Source organism: Crotalus tigris, unplaced genomic scaffold (assembly GCF_016545835.1).
Source record: "Crotalus tigris isolate CLP2741 ecotype Arizona unplaced genomic scaffold, ASM1654583v1 scf7180000024116.2146003, whole genome shotgun sequence".
Lineage (NCBI taxonomy): Eukaryota > Metazoa > Chordata > Lepidosauria > Squamata > Viperidae > Crotalus > Crotalus tigris.
Genome location: NW_024100393.1, coordinates 622,742 through 639,771, shown reverse-complemented (window position 1 = coordinate 639,771; position 17,030 = coordinate 622,742). Strand labels below are relative to the sequence as shown.

Genomic DNA, 17,030 nt, shown 5'->3' with positions numbered 1-17,030 from the left:
TCCTCGACTTATGACCGGTTGGGTAGTCCTTGACTTACAACCGGTTGGGTAGTCCTCAACTTACGACCGGTTGGGGGTCACGGCATTAAAAAGGTTGAGAACCACTGTTCTAGAGGCATACTCTGATGATCTAGGCATGCTCACTGAATTTAGTACATCAGGCAATTTTAATTTGTCATGAGCACTGAGTATTGGAACCACATTAGAACCCTGCTCTTCACTGATTCTTGTGACTAACTTCAGTTCTTGGGTGGAAGATCTCCTTTCATCAAGGAGTGCATGAAAATTAGACATCAAAGAAAAATCAGAAAGAGAACTCTTCTTTTTCATAATGGGAGGCACCTCTAATCATTTCCCAACGTTCAGGTCATTTTCCCTCTTCTGTTTATATGTATATGTGTGTATGTATGTGTGTGATTGGCCATTATGCAGTGTGTATTGTTGAGAAAAATATCAAAATATATTTGGTAAGAACACCTTACCAGATAAAAGAACCTCCTTAGATATAATCAACAGTTACCCACATGTAACATAATTAAGTATTATATCTGTGTCAAAACCAATATGTTTTATTTCCATCAGTTCCAAACCCAGAAGGAGGACAATACATAACCAATTTCACCCTACTTCCCATAACCCATTAAAAAAAGAAAACAAATACTTAGCTATGTTTTCTATTATCTACTTCATAGTATTGTTGTTATGGGGAAAAATTGGAGAAGGGAGTGTTATATATGTTATGTTGAACTCTTGAATGAAGGGCAGAATAAGAATCTAATAAACAACTTGTCAGAGAAGAAGTAGAATAAAAATAGATTTATTAATTTAAAAAACACATGCAGGTAGTCTTGACTTAACAACCACAACTGGACTGGCAACTCCATTGCTAAGAGACACAGTCATTGAGTGAAATTGTGAACAATCAGCTTGAGAATTCAAATAAAACTCCAGGTTCATTCCATCTCTAAAATCTTACTGTTTATTGAATACACTACATGGTAATGTCAAAGCAAAACTAACTCTGAGCTTCCAACATCAATTCATAGATTTAAACAATAATTTTCCTAGCCAAACCCCCAATGTCTTATATGGACAATTCTTACATTGTCCATATAAACAAGTTAGCTTTGTTATGGGAACCATCTGCTTCAAATTCACACCTGTTATGGTGTCCTTGAAAAGGTTTCAGGCTCTCAGGATCTTTAGTGGAATCTTAGAAGTTTCATTTCTCGATCTAACCCACTTGAAAGTAACATCTCTCCCCCCCTTACTCTAAAGGCAAGTTGAAATGTAGAGGCATATAACTGCCAAAGTTTCATCCTTGACAGAAATATCATATGACTGCATCAGATTTCTGTTATCAGTTAAGCAGATCACATGCAGTTGTTAGGTGCAATATCATATGATCACCATTTTCAATCTCCTGCTGCCTTCTCCAATGACTTTGCTGGTCAGAAGCTGGCAGTGAAGATTGCAAATAGTGAACTTGTGACCAAGGATGCTATGATTACCTGAATTGCAATCAAGGACTGTTTGAAAAATGACTTTTTCAGTGCCATCAAAAGTTCAAACAATCACTAAACAGGGCAGTTATTAACCAAAATCTACCTTTATAGTCATCGATCTTATGTACTAAAATACAGGATAGGTCACAGAAGAACAATAAGACTAGAAAAACTTTAAAAACCATAATAGAAACTCTTGGTGTCCCAAAAGTAACATTTCCCCACATGCCCACATTCAATGTACTGGGTTACAGCCTCATTCTACTCAAGTAATTTTCAGGAAGAACAAGGGATGCTTGGAGAATGGAGCAAAGTTTGTCTCTTGTGAAGGAGGCATATCACTGTCTCCTTCAAGGCAAGTAGCCCTTTGCCTCCCACTTGAACCCAACTATCTCCTGGAAGGCTTTAATCAACCGGGGGGGGGGGGGAGCACAGGTCCAGAATACAGGTGGAGGAATTTGCAACCTTGGAGACCTGTGTACTAACTTGGGAGCAACCCAAGTACCAATATGCCTTGGTCACTTCCCTAGGACCTGCCAGGTGGTGTCCAACTGTGAGCAAAGTCAAGCAACTTTATCCAACAGATGCCAAGAATATTCTAAGAAGTCCTCTCAGAAGTAGAAGAAGTATAAAAATAATATATTCTATATCTAGATCAAGGTAGTAGGAGAAAATATCTTAAAATTCCCAAATATTATTTCCTCATATTTCCCCAAGTACATATATAACTGCCGATACTTACAGAAAAATTGGCTAAGAGGATGATTTTGAATTATGTAAGAAGTTGTGCAGTTAGGCCACAAAAATGTGTTTATTTTTACGGAACTATTGCTTTGAGGGTTTGCTTTGTTAAACTTTTTTTTTTTTAAATCCCCTTCTTCATTTTTTCTGTGCATTTAGATAAATGTTATTTAGCAAGTACCTCTGGTAACATCACACCTATTGTGTAGCCTTAGGGCTAGAAAAAAGAAAACAAAATCTTCTTTCAATTTCCCATGATTTTAAATTGTACATTTTATCCTAAGTTCAAGATAATGCTTTGGAACATGAGTCTTTTGTTCCAGGTTTGAAATATTCAAATTGGCCATTTCAAACATGAAATGTTTTGCCCAATGTTACCATAGTTACACAATTTGAAGCAGCTTCTGTTTAAAGTACTTGCTTTGTACATGAGCTGGTAAACCACATAAGCAAAAACTGCTTGGAGCATTTAGAACAACTGAAGTTCTGAAGTTCTATGCATGCAGATTCTATTTTAAATAGAAAAAAGAGGAATCTTTGATGTTCTAATAGCTCTTGTTATAATACCAAAAAAAGCAAATCTGACTCTCAAAGTGTCAGCCTCTGAAGTGTTAGTCTCTGAAAATAGGGTGAAAAGGTGAAGTTTGTCCTCATGACTTAATATTTAATCTTTTAGGAATTCTTTCATTACCAAAAAATCTTCACTGTAGCTCAGTTTACACAGATGTGTGTTTCTCTCTGTGTGTATGTATGTATGTGTGTGATGTCATACAGCAAAGCAGAAAGAACATAAATCATCTATAAATAAATCCAAGCCAATTCTGAGGCTATTGTGGAGATAGCACAGCTGATATTTTGGAAGGCAATTAAATTTTCCTTTCCACAAATGGAGCAAAGCTTTCCAAAACTGGAATGAAATCTTTGGATCCAGTTGATTATGTTGGAATACATATTGCAGTTGATAAAGTAAAACAAGATGGGAAACAAGTGTTTGAGATAATGAAACCAAAGACTGGTGTATTGGAAGGGTTCCTTATAAAATCAATCATATCAAGAGAAAGAAACCATCTTTAAACAGGGAATAAGAAAAAAAAAAAAACAGTAGAGTCACCAGAAATTTCTCAAACGTGACTACATATCACAGACTAAAATTGCTTCTGTTTATATGACTGTATAAACAGAAAACCTCACAATTTGAAGGATTATGCATTAGAAAAATATAAAGTAGGCACAAAAAATTAAGCATATATACATATATGCACATGTGCTTGCTATATCAGTCCTAGTTTCTGTCTGGCCTCCCTCCCCGTGAACAGGAATGTTTGGTTAACTAGAGACCTTTGGGTAGGAAGATGTTAAAACGGTAACTTTCTATAACTATCTATAACAATCTACTCCTTGGTAAGCTAGAAAAAGGTGGAATAGACAACACCACCATCAGATGGATCTTTAGCTGGCTGGCAAACTGTACTCAATGAGTAGTCCTCAATGGTACTATATCTACATGGAGGGAAGTAAGCAGTGGGGTACCACAAGGTTCCGTCCTAGGCCCAGTACTCTTCAATATCTTCATCAATGACTTAGATGAGGGAATTGAAGGGGAACTCATCAAATTTGCAGATGACACCAAACTGGCAGAAATAGCCAATACTCCAGAAGACAAACTCAGGATCTAAAAAGATCTTGACAAACTTGAACAATGGACCCTATCCAACAAAATGAGTTTCAATGTGGAGAAAAGCAAAGTTTTACATTTAGGCAGGAAAAATCAAAGGTTCAAGTACAGATTGGGTGAGACCTGGCCTAAAAACAGTAACTGTGAGGGGGATCTTGGAGTCCTAGTGGACGATCACTTAACCATGAGCCAGCAGTGTGCAGCAGCAGCCAAAAAAGCTAATATAATCCTGGGTTGTATAAACAAAGCCATAGAATCAAGATCATGTGAGGTATTAGTACCTCTTTATAAAACCCTAGTAAGACCATATCTGGAATATTGCAGCCAATTTTGGTCACCATATCACAAAAAAGATGTTGAGAGTTTGGAAAAAATTAAGAGAAGAGCAGCTAAGATGATCAAAGGCCTGGAGACTAAAACATATAAAGAACGGCTGCAGGACTTGGGTTTGGCTAGTCTAAAGAAAAGAAGAAATAGGAGAGACACGATAGCAGTGTTTCAGTATTTGAGGGGCTGCTACAAAGAAGAGGGGGTCACGTTATTCACCAAAGCACCAGAAGGCAGGACAAGAAACAATGGTTAGAAACTGATCAAAGAGAGAAGCAATCTGGAATTAAGGAGAAACTTCCTGTCAGTGAGGATAATTAACCAGTGGAATAGCTTACCCCCAGAAATCATGGGCGCTCCATCACTGGAGATTTTTAAACAGAGGCTAGACAATCACTTGTCTGAGATGATATAGATTCTCCTGCTTGAGCAGGGGGCTGGACTAGAAGACTTCCAAGCTCCCTTCCAGCTCTATTCTATTCTATTCTATTCTATTCTATTCTATTCTATTCTATTCTATTCTATTCTATTCTGTGTGGCCACTGTTAAGATGGATTCCTTGTACTCAGTTGGAAAGTGGCTTGCTCTGTAGGAACAAAGCGCCCTCTAGTGCTTCAGAGAGCTTGCTGTACTTGCAGTCCTGCACAGGAACCTCCCCCAAAGCCACAGAAGGCTAAATTCTCATTGTTCATAGTGAGAACAGTGATTTTTCCAGGGTGAATGTAGAGAATTACTTGAGTATAAAGAGGAATTAGCTTCACTTATGTTGGCACCCACAAGCAGGCCTGCTTCTGCATGTATCAGATGTGACATCAATGATCTCTGGACACCAGAGGTGACTAGCAAAGGGAACTAAGCTATCTGAAGGGACAGCCTCTGCAATCAGAGAGGGGTCAAGTCCCCCCTCCCTACATGTATGTATTGATTTATTTAGGCTGCCCAGCTTCACTGCAACCTGAGTAGTATATGGGTAGTCCTTGACTTACGACCACAGTTGAGTCCAAAATTTCTGTTGCTAAGTGAAACATTTAAGTGAGTTTTGTCCCATTTTATGACCTTTCTTTCCACAGTTGTTAAGTGAATCACTGCAGTTGTTAAGTTAGTAACATGGTTGTTAAGTGAATCTGGCTTCCCTGTTGACTTTGTTTGCTAGGTCACATAAGACGATCAGATGACCCTGAGACAACTGCAACCATCCTAAAAGTGAGTCAGTTGCAAACATCCAAATTTTGATCAGGTGACCATGGGGAGGCTGCAGCTGTCATAAGTGTGAAAAGCAATCATAAGTGCCTTTTTTTCAGTACCATTGTAACTTTGAACTTTCAATAGTCACAAAAAAGGAACTGTTGTATGTCAAGACCAGTACAATACAAATTACTATAAGGAAAAGGAGCACCTGATAAACAACAGAGTCCAATAACAAATAATCTCCTAAGGAACCCACTCTAGCCCAAGGTCTGATAAAACAAGCCACGTTTGTTTAAATGAGGTTAGGTTGAAGGCCAAATAGATCTCTGGGGGAAGGCCAGGAGAGGAAAAGGTCACTTCCTGAGTCCTATCAAATGAGCATGGCTTAATTAATGGGACTAGAACACGCTGACTGTGCTGGATGAGCAAAAACTATAGAAGACTGACAGTCCTTCAGATAACTAGCCCATTAGTTATTAGCCATTAGCTCTTCCCCCCCCCACACACACACAAAGCTTTCAAATGTCCCAGGATAGATGGTGCTCCAACTGAACAGACCATGATACGACAAAGGATGTTTTTAATTTCATGACTCACTGTGCTTAATTATGAGCTTAATGATAGATATTGTACGTCTGTTACTATAACTCTGGAGAATGGCAGGTTTGAGTGGGCTGGTATTGGATTCGAACCCCACATTCTGTAGTCTCCATAAGCAACATGCCAATTGGCTTAACGCAGCCTTTACCTCTCCAAGAACATCTCCTGTCCCCTGACTGGGGACAGGCCAGCACTAGGATGTGCAGAGGAATCTCTGCCTGAGATGAACTGCAGCTTCATATAACGGTAATCTTTGGCTTACAACCCATCCGTTTAATGACTGAAAAAAGTGACTTATGACCATTTTTCAGCTGTAAAACCGTCGCAGCATCCCCACGGTCGCAGGATCAAAAGATGCTTGCAGTGTCCCCGGGTTCACGTGATCCCCTTTTGTGACCTTCTGAGAAGCAAAGTCAATGGGGAAGCCAGATCCACTTACCGACTCTGTTACTAACTGAGCAACTGCAGGGATTCACTTAAACAATTTGTGACAAGAAAAGTCATAAAATGGGGCAAAATCTATTTAACCATCTTGCTCAGCAATGGAAATTTTGGGCTCAACTGTGCTTGTAAGACGAGGGCTACCTGTGCAACGTTTGACCAAAATCATCCCATCATATTCAAGATGGACAGTGTTTAATATTTATTTGTTATGTATATATAGGGGTGTGGGTCTATACACATGTTGTACATAATATGTTTAGGTGTGTGTCATGTATGTGTTTCACTTTGAGAGCGGGCAACTAAATTTCATTTTTGATGTGTGTCATGCCCACAGTAAAAAAATGACAATAAAGGTTATCTTATCTATCTTATCTATCATATCTCCATTTAGTTTAACATATTGGTATAAATGTCTGTTGAGGACGAACAGTGATAGTGCTAAGCCGTAAACTAGATAGAAGATGGTGCATTCCAACCATAAACCATTGTTTTTTTTTATTTAGTAAACCTAAACTGATCCCACGATGGCTTAACATTTTGTGTACTTTAGGACACAATGCACTGCTATATGTGAGCCATGTTGGAAATTATAAGGTAGCGAAGGACTTTGATATGAGGTTAGTTCTGCTTGTGCAGTTTTAACATCAAAGCCAAAACTCCCGCTCTATATCTCTTGATCAGAAGATTGCACAGAATATATTATTTGCCAATAATCACACCTACATCCTTATGGACAGATGTGTTTTTCTGTAAAGCTACTTCAGGCTTCCATGTAAGCTTGTGAGTAAGTTGGCTCAGCTCAGCACTGGATTCATTGTAGCCAGCACAATCTGAGTGGTGGTGGGATTCAAATATGTGAACAAATGGTTCTCTGTGTGGATGCCATTCCCAGAAGTCTGTTCTGGGCCTGGGCAACAAAAAATTAGCTACTGGTTCTACCGAACTGGTGTGAACTGGCTGAATCCCACCACTGAATCTGAGCTCATAATCACACTAAGAGAGGAAACTAGGTTCAACACTTTATTTCTGTGCAGAAGTAAAGATGGACCCTTGAATCCATAGTCCAAGTCAAGCATATCTGCTGATCGTCCCAAAGGTGCTTTTTCATGAGATAACTGGACTTTCTTGTTTTCCTTTGAAGACGTTTCGCTTCTCATCCAAGAAGCTTCTTCAGCTCTGACTGGATGGTGGGGAATGGAAGGAACAGATTTCCAGAAAACATTGCAGACTACAGGAACCATTTGCTCTTCAGTTTGAGATGCAGACAACACAGACTCATCCCCAACAGCCCATGCCTATCTCCAACATTGAAGGGACACAGGGCAGAAAAAAATCCTGTGGCCAAGAAGGAAACAAACATTTGCACTACCCAGGTGACCCTGAGGGCACAGACAACCTCCAAGTGGCCTCAGTGACTCTCTAAAAGAATGCAAATGACCGGCTGTCTGCAAGCAATATAAATCCTTCCAATTCCCACCATCTGGTCAGAGCTGAAGAAGTTTCTTGGATGAGAAGTTTAACGTCTTCAAAGAAAAGTAAGAAAGTCCAGTTGCCTCCTGAAAAAGCATCTTTGGGACAACCATGAACTGGATGACTGAGAATCTCCATTAACATGTCTGCTGATATCCAACAGCTGCTTTTATATCATAGAACAGTGGTTCTCAACCTTTCTAATGCCGTGACCCCATAATACAGTTCCCCATGTTGTGGTGACCCCCAACCACTTATACATCACCGGGTGCCAGGGGCGTGGCCAAAGAGAAAGGGAAAAAAATGGCAGACAGCCTTGTTTGGCGACTCCCGTGAAATGGTCGTTTGACCCCAAATGGGGTCCCGACCCACAGGTTGAGAACCACTGCCATAGAACGACAGAGACCCATCAAAAGTTCCTGATATTTCATCACTTGTCCCCGATTTATTGAAGACATGCACAGTTTAAGCTAACATCCCATAATAAGCATCGGAGGATGCACTCAATTAGCTAAATTCTCCACCTCTGAGTATATTTTTTAACATGCTAACAATGAACTTTTACCTGGACATTTTTCACCACAGCTTAAGCAAAACGCCACGTTACTTTTCTTTTTTCCAGTAATGGGCCTACTTGCAAAATTTTTTAGCCTGGTTACAAATCCACAATCGGTCAGCTAGGCCAGCACTTCCTATAACTGAAGCATTTGTGGTCAGCCTCTTTCGCTTCTTCCTATAAATGTCAAGGCAGGTGTTAGCTAACAGCTGATTCTAAAAATGACTACATATAGACAAAGTGATTAGAATAAAGTAGCTCTGACTAAAGCAGGTTTATAACTTATAAAAGCTCTTAATAGTTTATTAGCAGGCAAATTGCCTTACGCCCACAGCTGTATTGTAGGAAGGAATAGCTGAATTAATTTCGGCTATGAGGTATATTTTCAAGAGGCAATAAGTCCCAGGATAATGATGCAAGATCAAATTTGGTCCCTGAAGGTGGGCTGCAGCATGAGTCTGAAAGCTCGGAAGAGTATGACTGATTACTGTTTGCTGATCTTGAGGCCAAGTTAGGCATGAAGCTAGATCATACTTGTGTTGCTGACTTTTTTTTAAACAACCACACACACACACACACACACACACACACACACACACACACACACAATCTATTGCACTGAGAAAAGAGAGTGTAGGAGAGAAAAGAGAGTGCCCCTGTAGCAATCTTCATGGAATTGGATCTCGTAAGTTCTCTTGCAAATCTGTTTTCGAAACAATAATAAATAAAGGAAACTTCAACATTTGTGTGCTGAAGACCACCTTGTTTACACCCCTCGCCCCACCGCTAAATCTAAGAAAGAAATTAAGTTTATTTTGCCTTAATGCCAAAAATTATTACTGTAGTACATCTATAGAGAGGAGTCATAACTCAGGGTGATTTCTATGATCTCTTTGGATGCCTTCCGGATATTATCTGACCCATACATTTTGGGAGTTGATCCACACTGAAACATAATGCAAATACAGACCTCCTTCCTCCCCTGAAATGAATGTTGTGTATCTGTTAAGTAGGATCACTCCATTGGTGTCTTGAAATTTGGCATCTATCTGGTAACTATGGAATCAATTCAACCACAGGTAGTGAAGTTTATTTTATTTATTTGCTGTGATTCTGAGTGGCCTTGAGTTTATATTACATGAATGTATAAACCTCCTTTCCCTCTCCTGATTTGGGTAACATATGCATTATTTTAAGCCTGAGGAATTTGTAGTAAAGTTGAAGTATTAAAAAAAAAGCAATGCTTATTCAATGTCAATTTCTTCTACTTTGGTTGAATGAATTAAACCAGATGTCAAGTTTTCAGACTCCCTGTTGGAGACATTGTAATCTGGCTTGAAAAATGCAGGGAACTGCCTCATTTGCACAGATAATTTATCCTGAATATGGAAAGAAGCTTTGGGGGAGTGACTTCATCTAACATGCCTCAACAGTACAAAGTGTTATTCATGTCTCCTTATGCAACAATGGCTGGCATTCTCTCTTTCCTCCATCAACATCTATTGGATGAATTAAACATCTACAGTGAAGTCAAAGTCCTCAAGGAAGAGGGAGGGGGGAGTTGCATATGTTAGATATGAAGCTAAATAAGTCTCAAGTATTGAGATATTCTTTCTGATGTTTTTGACTTTGGGAGAAAGCTAGGCAGAATAATTTTCAAGGAATGAACCTAAGGGTGCAAATGAATTGTGACAGAGTAGAAAAGAAAAAGGTGGATCCAGGGAAATCATAGCATTATTGTGGGCCTTGCCAGAAGACAGATGGCAAGAAATGAAAAATAGCCCTAAACAAAAAGCAAAACTCTGAGGTCAGAGTCTGCAACGAGGAGTACAAACTGAGTAGAGGACAAAAGGGGTAGCAGAGCATGAGAAGAGACGTGCCACACCAGGCTCATGACTTCATCAGATCTCAACAATCTCAGGATCAGAATAAAATGGAGCAGAGAAGTACTGGGCATGGTGGAAACAAATTAGGAGTGGACTAATTAGCATTTTAATTACTTTGGGTTTTTCAAATATCAAAATTCACCTTATACAGGACTACCATATCTAGTCGGTAGAAATTCAGGTATCCACGAAATGCCGTCAAAGGGTCAGACTTTTCTGCAACCTCTAATGGACAGTCAGGGGTTTGCAGAGAGGGTAGCCCAATTGGAAGAATTGTTGACCAAGAGCCATGTTCTACACAATCAGTTTGTCAGTTTAAATGTATTATGTGGAAGAAAGAAATAAAGGGTTGAGGTTTAGAGATAGTCTCACCAAAACAAAATAAAAAAAATAAAAAGTGAATGAGCAGAACAATCTTATTTCACATTCTTTGACATATATGTAAATGCAGTTCATTATAGATCTCTCTCTCTCTCTCTCTCCCTCCCTCCCTCCCTCTCCCCCCCTCTCTCTTCATTAACTGCTATTGGACAGGGGAAATACCATATTCATCCAAACAATAGCTCTATTTAGTCCTGAAATCAGCTAAGTTGCTTAGCATTGGGAGGAAAAAACCTATGTCCTCTTTCACTATCCTCTGAACCAATTCAGATTTTTTTCCCTGTTATTGCTTTTGCTGTTGTTGCTGTTCTTGTTATTACTATGGCAAAAAGAGAGAGGGAGAGGGAGAGGGAGAGGGAGGGAGAGGGAGAGAATGAGAGGTTACAAAAAGCATCCATGCCCTTCCAACAATTCTATCTTTATAATGGACTATAAAGGTAACATCACCATTTTCTTATGTCACAATCCTTTTGCCATTTAGCTGCCACTGCTGCTGTTGTTGTTAGCAGGCTGGGCAGATTGCACATCTTGAGTGCAAAAGTTAACTCTAAGTCTTTGTATTTACAGGAATTAAGCATCTAAAAACCCAGAAGGACTTGGCATTTCCAGAGGAAGAGGAAGGAGTCTGTGAAAGAGATGAGGAATAGCACCCTCAATAGCACCCAACCTCTTGTGAAAAAGTCTCAATGGTCAAATATGAAACTGCTCAACTTTTCAGTACCTACTGTGGAACTTTATGGCTTATGTTCCTGACCCAAAACAGTCTTCATCCTGGTACCTAAGAAAAGGAGGGTTTTGCAGTGCAATTCATCATTTGCAGAACTGGCCTATGGTACCTCCTCGGTGAAGACAGTTGCTTCTTTCTCCTTGCCTTTTCCTTTTCTTTGTAGTAACTCAACTTATATGCCATATATACAAATATATGGTTTCCAAAGGTGTTGGCTCTACTATCTTAAATTCCAAGTGTGGGCTGCAGCCTAAAATCAGTTGTAAATAGTGCAGATTTAAATGCTACAAAATAAATACGATGTACATTTAGACTAAACGGTGCTTTGTAGAGTCTTCCTTGCAGCAAGAAAGCCAGATTGATGTAATTCCTTACAGATGCTCTACAAGATTGGGAAAAATCTATGGCTTCCTCTCATCCTCCAATCTTGGCTGAAGAAAGAATAGGCAGCTCAAAAACTTCTTCTAACTTTTGCCAGGGCTACAGATGTGGAGAAGGGGCTGAGAAGGAGGGTCCAGGGAAGAAAGGAAGCTGCTCTGCTTCTAGAAGCTACTTGAAGAGCAATTACTAGGGGATGCCTGGGTCAAAACCTTAGTGAAACAAAGTCTTTTCAGAGTATTTATTCATTTCTGGTTTTGCATGTAGACAGGGAAGATATATTGTTATTCTTTCCTACTTGCAAAAGAAAGGGGAGTAGAGACTTTTCAATAATTTAAAAACTGTTGAAAACAGTTGAACGATTAACCAGTGGAACAACCTGCCTCCCGGAGCGGTGAATGCTCCAACACTGGAAGTTTTTAAGAAGACTGGACAGCCATTTGTCTGAAATGGTATAGGGTTACCTGCCTGAGCAGGGGGTTGGACTTGATGACTTCCAAGGTCCCTTCCAATTTTATTATTATTATTACTATTATTATCACCTTATTTTTATGAGTTTCTGAGACATTGCTGCCTTAAATATCTCAAGAAATGCTATAGATGATTAGTATTCAGAGTTCCTTGGCTGCAAGAACAGGCAAACAGAAAATCAAGGGAGATATTCTCTTATCCTGGGAAGAGTGAAATTCTCCATCCAAATGCTCTCTTAAGCTTTTTGAGATTTCCATGCTTCTACACATGGGTGGCTCCGGACTGCCATTTACATTAAATTGGTATTTTTTTAATAGGTTTCTTATAAGATTTTCCTAACTTGCTCAGAGATCAAATTTCTCTGGTAAAATTTCATTAAGACATGCACAAAGATATCCTAAACTTGATTGTGTCAAAGAAATGAACCCCTAGTTCAGGGGTAGGCAATCTTGGCTCTTTTATGACTCGTGGAGTTGAAGTCCACGAGTCATAAAAGAGCCAAGGTTGCCTATCCCTGCCCTAGTTTATAATTCCCAACTCTGGATGTGGTGAGTATGTGGCCAGGAGGTTATGGCAGTCATGTGATCTCTACCAAACAGGTTGCTACACCTTCAGACCTCAGCATATAACATCGTTTTGAATGCACATGATACACACTTTGATTTGTAAATCCAGTAAGAACCTTATTGAAGCTAATAGCTATTAGCTATTTGAAAGTGGCATTTTAAATGAGCCTTCGGTCCTTTTGATTTGAAGAGATCTTTTTTCCAATTATCTATGGAATTTCCATCTTAAAATAAATGGCACTTTCAGATGATCAGCAAATTCACTAACCAGCAGTTGGTGACCTTGTATAGGCACATCCATCATATCTTTCTTTTCTAAATCTACTTGTGATATAGTTTAGAGGGAAGGAATAACAGTTTTTGCAAAATATGTGGAACAAGGTAAATAGAGCTGTATTTGAAGAGCCTTCAAAGACACACATTACACCATATGCAATTATTCAGCTATTACTTCTTAGTTGAAGAAGCATAGTTGAACAGGAAGATAGGAGGCTAATGGATAGGATAAAGATAGGAGGTTAATGGAAAGATATAGATTAAATAATCTCTGGATTTTCACTTGAGAAAAATTCAGCTAACTTGAAACCTTCACGTGCCATATCCAAGGGAAATACATTTGGGGGGGGGGACATGAACTACAAAAGACCATGTAGAAGCATGGAGATAATTTTGGAAGGAGAATTGTTAAAGGCTCCTAAATTAGCTTTACAATAATAATAATTTCAGAATAGAAAAAAAAACACATGAAAACTCAATGGCAATTTCCCCAATGGACTGTTGCAAAAGGGTATTGATCTCCCACATTTTAAATATAAATGTGAACCAAGTGGCATTTCATATTACTGGATCCAAAATGTGTCACATGTTAAGAACAACCTTGATAAATTGAAATACTTCCCTTGCTTTGGGAAACAATTTAATGAACTGGTTATGATAAGCTTGGAGAAGAAGTCTTCCAATATCTGAAGATAAATTATTCCCCTTGCCCCAGATAAGAACAATGCAGATTTCAGCCCAGCATTAGAAGAAATTGCTTAAAGGTATGAATTGTTGGATAGACTAAATTGCCTATGTGGTAAAGAAGAAATCATGCCTGCATTTATACAGAGGATGGACTCATGTGGCAGCAGTTTTTCTGTTAAGCAGGACTTTGACCTGAACTAGCCATTTTGTGATATGGTTTGATTTGTATTAAGGAGGAACAATATGGCCAGGTAGTAGAGACTTAGAAAAGAGATTTCCAGAAAAACCTATACCTATGCCTATACCACTGAAAATAGTGGGACTTGAAAGCATTTGGCTAGAGTTTGTAATTTGGCCGTTCATGTTTTTTTCCAAACAATGAAAAGGATGTTGTGCTTTTCTTAACAGTGAATGAGACTTTTTGGTTTCCCATGACACATTCCCTGATTTATGAACTCTTTTCTCCTGTATCTCTTTATCATGTTACTGCCCTACATTTTTTTTCATATTTCTTTTCTAGTTCTAGTGGGACCTCCCCTTTCCTATGTCATTTATTTGTCACAATTATCAGAGGACTGGTTTAACATCACACAAGAGCTTTGCCTTAACTGCTTTTCGAACAGAAGAATCACCATTCAGATCTGAGGTGGAGATCAATAACAAGAACAAATGTAACTCAGGTTTGGACTGCTGATATTTTTAAAGGAGAAATTGAATTAGTCACATCTTGAAAATAGCCATTTATTGTAGATATTCACAAGGGTATTTGTATACATCAATATTCTGAGCTATAAAGGCAGTCTAGGATATTCTACACTCAGATCAGTTTTACTACAGTAGGACCCATTCCTACAGAGGAGAAATTAGTAAATCAAGGGAATTTCCCCATATGTGACAGCATTTCCACAACTGGCAGCATGGAATGAATGTATATCGGTTTTATAGAAAAAATGTGGGAACCTCTCATTATGTAAGTAGGAGGGTGGAAATTATATTGTCATTTTGCTGATGAATTGTGAGCCCCTTGATTCAGCCAGAGGCAGCCAATGGGGCAGGGCAAAGTTGAAAATATAGGTTTTCATTTACTTTTTGTAGACTTGGAGGGAATTTAGGAGACAACATGGATATATTGAGCCTTACAGAGGTTTAAAATATTCATTTTATACTTAAAATACACTTTAAATGCTTAGGAACATCTTTCTTCCTGTGAGGATGGCAGAAACCTAATTTGAAATCCAATTTGGATTTCTGGTTTTTCATGACAGGATAGCATGCACACATTTTTTTCAGGATATCTCTGATTTCTCAATTTTCTTTAAAAAAAAAAAGAAAACGGCATCATTGAAATGACATGTTTATTAACTATCTTCAAAGATATATATATATATGTTTAAAATAAAGTGAGCACCAGGGTAATAAAACTATAAAAGTTTAATTTAATTTAAAAACGCCAAGCTTTTGCTGTCACCTGCCAGCATCCTCAGGGCTTATAACGCCATAGAGTGAGAGAGTCTCTTATAAGCAAGCCGAAGTCTGCGCCCAGCTCCTTGATCTCGTCATCGGACCTAATTGGTTAAATTGTGCTCCGGTGATTCGTTTCTTCCTGCACCCCTTTTTTTCGCGTGTGTCCTCATTTGCCTTCTTTTCTTTGGATTCTGAGGTAGGTGGAGCAACCTCCCTACCTCTCTGATTGCCTCCATCCTTTAATCTATTCTCTCCCTCAGGTTTATATAGTGGTTTGCGTTTCTCCTTTTCCCAATCCACATCTACACGGCTATTCTCTCTGTGAATGTTTTCTCTTTCATCCCTAGTACCTTCCCCTCGTACCCAGCTGCTGTCAAGATGGTCACATATAACATTCTGGGTTGGTTGGGGTATAGTGGTAAACTGGGGTGGTTCGATAGGTTGTTTGTCCATGGGGTCAGCCTCGTAAATGTGGTCATGCCCAGTCATCACACTCCTCCCCCCCTTTCTTCCGTCTTCTGCGCCCTTTTCCCCCACGCTGTAATGGAAGGCCTTGGTCTGGGGGGAGGTGAGGTGTGGTCTTTCTGAACATCACAACGTTCCTCTTCCACCCTCCTCCTCACTCCGTTGCTTCTCGTTCTTACGTGCGTGTGACAGAGATCTTTGGAGTCAATGGGTACTGCCGATGTGAGGCGCGGTAAGCCGATCTCACAAGCTCCGCCCTCTCGCGCATTCCTCCATCCGGGTTCACTCCTCTCCCTACTCCCCGGAGCGTCCATCAACTCGCAGTCACCCCTAGACCCATCCCACACTCCATATGTTCTCAACCCGGTCGGCATTGCAGAGCGGAGTCAAAATAATGATCACCAAGAGAATATCTATCAAAAATAGAATTTAATCCACCAAGCTTTCATCAAATACATTTGACATCATCAGGGTTAAAAGGCAAACGCCAGGGGAAGTCTTATATACAGTTGTTTAATGCCTGTTTCCGGCTCCTGGAGCGTGTCATCGGCCCCAGCTGATCGAGTTGAGTCCCAAGCACACGCCCCACATCAGCACCTATCCTCTTTCCATTGCTAATTTGCATTCTGTCATATGTTACTCCGTTAGCTGTTTCAGGGTTGGTCAGGTTGGGGGTCAGGATCTTTTCTCCTCCCCTGCTCATAACTCCCCCACCATCCCACACACGGCTTCCCTTAGGGAGTGGGGTGGGCAATTATTTAAATTGCTTCCAATATCCCTGCAAGCCCCAAGACCACTTTGATCTTGTTTATCTATCCCTCGGGGTTGTAACGCAGGCTCATAGTCACAGCCCATGCTATTCCTCCTCCCCTCCTCCTTCCCGTGAGTTCTCCTGAATGATCTACTGTTCGTTTCCACGCTCTCTCCCTCGCGCACACTCAGGATGTTTTCTGCCATTATCCCATTGTCAGTGCCTTGTTGTTCCGTCCATTGTCGGTAAGCACCATTCCCACTCATCCCCAATTCTCCATTCTCACTCCGTACGGGGCTCTTCCCCTTTGATTGCAGTCGCTGTTTCACTGCGCAGCTTTGTGTTGAGAATGTCAGAGGGGGGTGCCTTCCTCTGCTCAACTGCGACCGGGTTATCATAATGTGCCTGGTAGTATCCTCAGGGGGGGATTTATCCTCGTTCTCTTCATCCTCGTTAGACTTTATTATATTCC

At 39.9% G+C, this 17,030-nt stretch overlaps 1 protein-coding gene across 2 annotated transcripts in view; it reads left to right on the top strand.

The window, feature by feature from the left end:
• The window catches only part of PPP1R1C (protein phosphatase 1 regulatory inhibitor subunit 1C), a 38,848-nt gene extending 27,030 nt beyond the window's left edge, over nucleotides 1-11,818 (top strand). For both annotated transcript variants that reach the window (XM_039322577.1, XM_039322576.1), the window contains exon 5: nucleotides 11,341-11,818. In XM_039322577.1, the coding sequence (XP_039178511.1) occupies nucleotides 11,341-11,355 (15 nt within the window). In that variant the 3' untranslated portion in view covers nucleotides 11,356-11,818. The remainder of the gene's footprint in view (nucleotides 1-11,340) is intronic.
• Nucleotides 11,819-17,030: the final 5,212 nt, after the last annotated feature.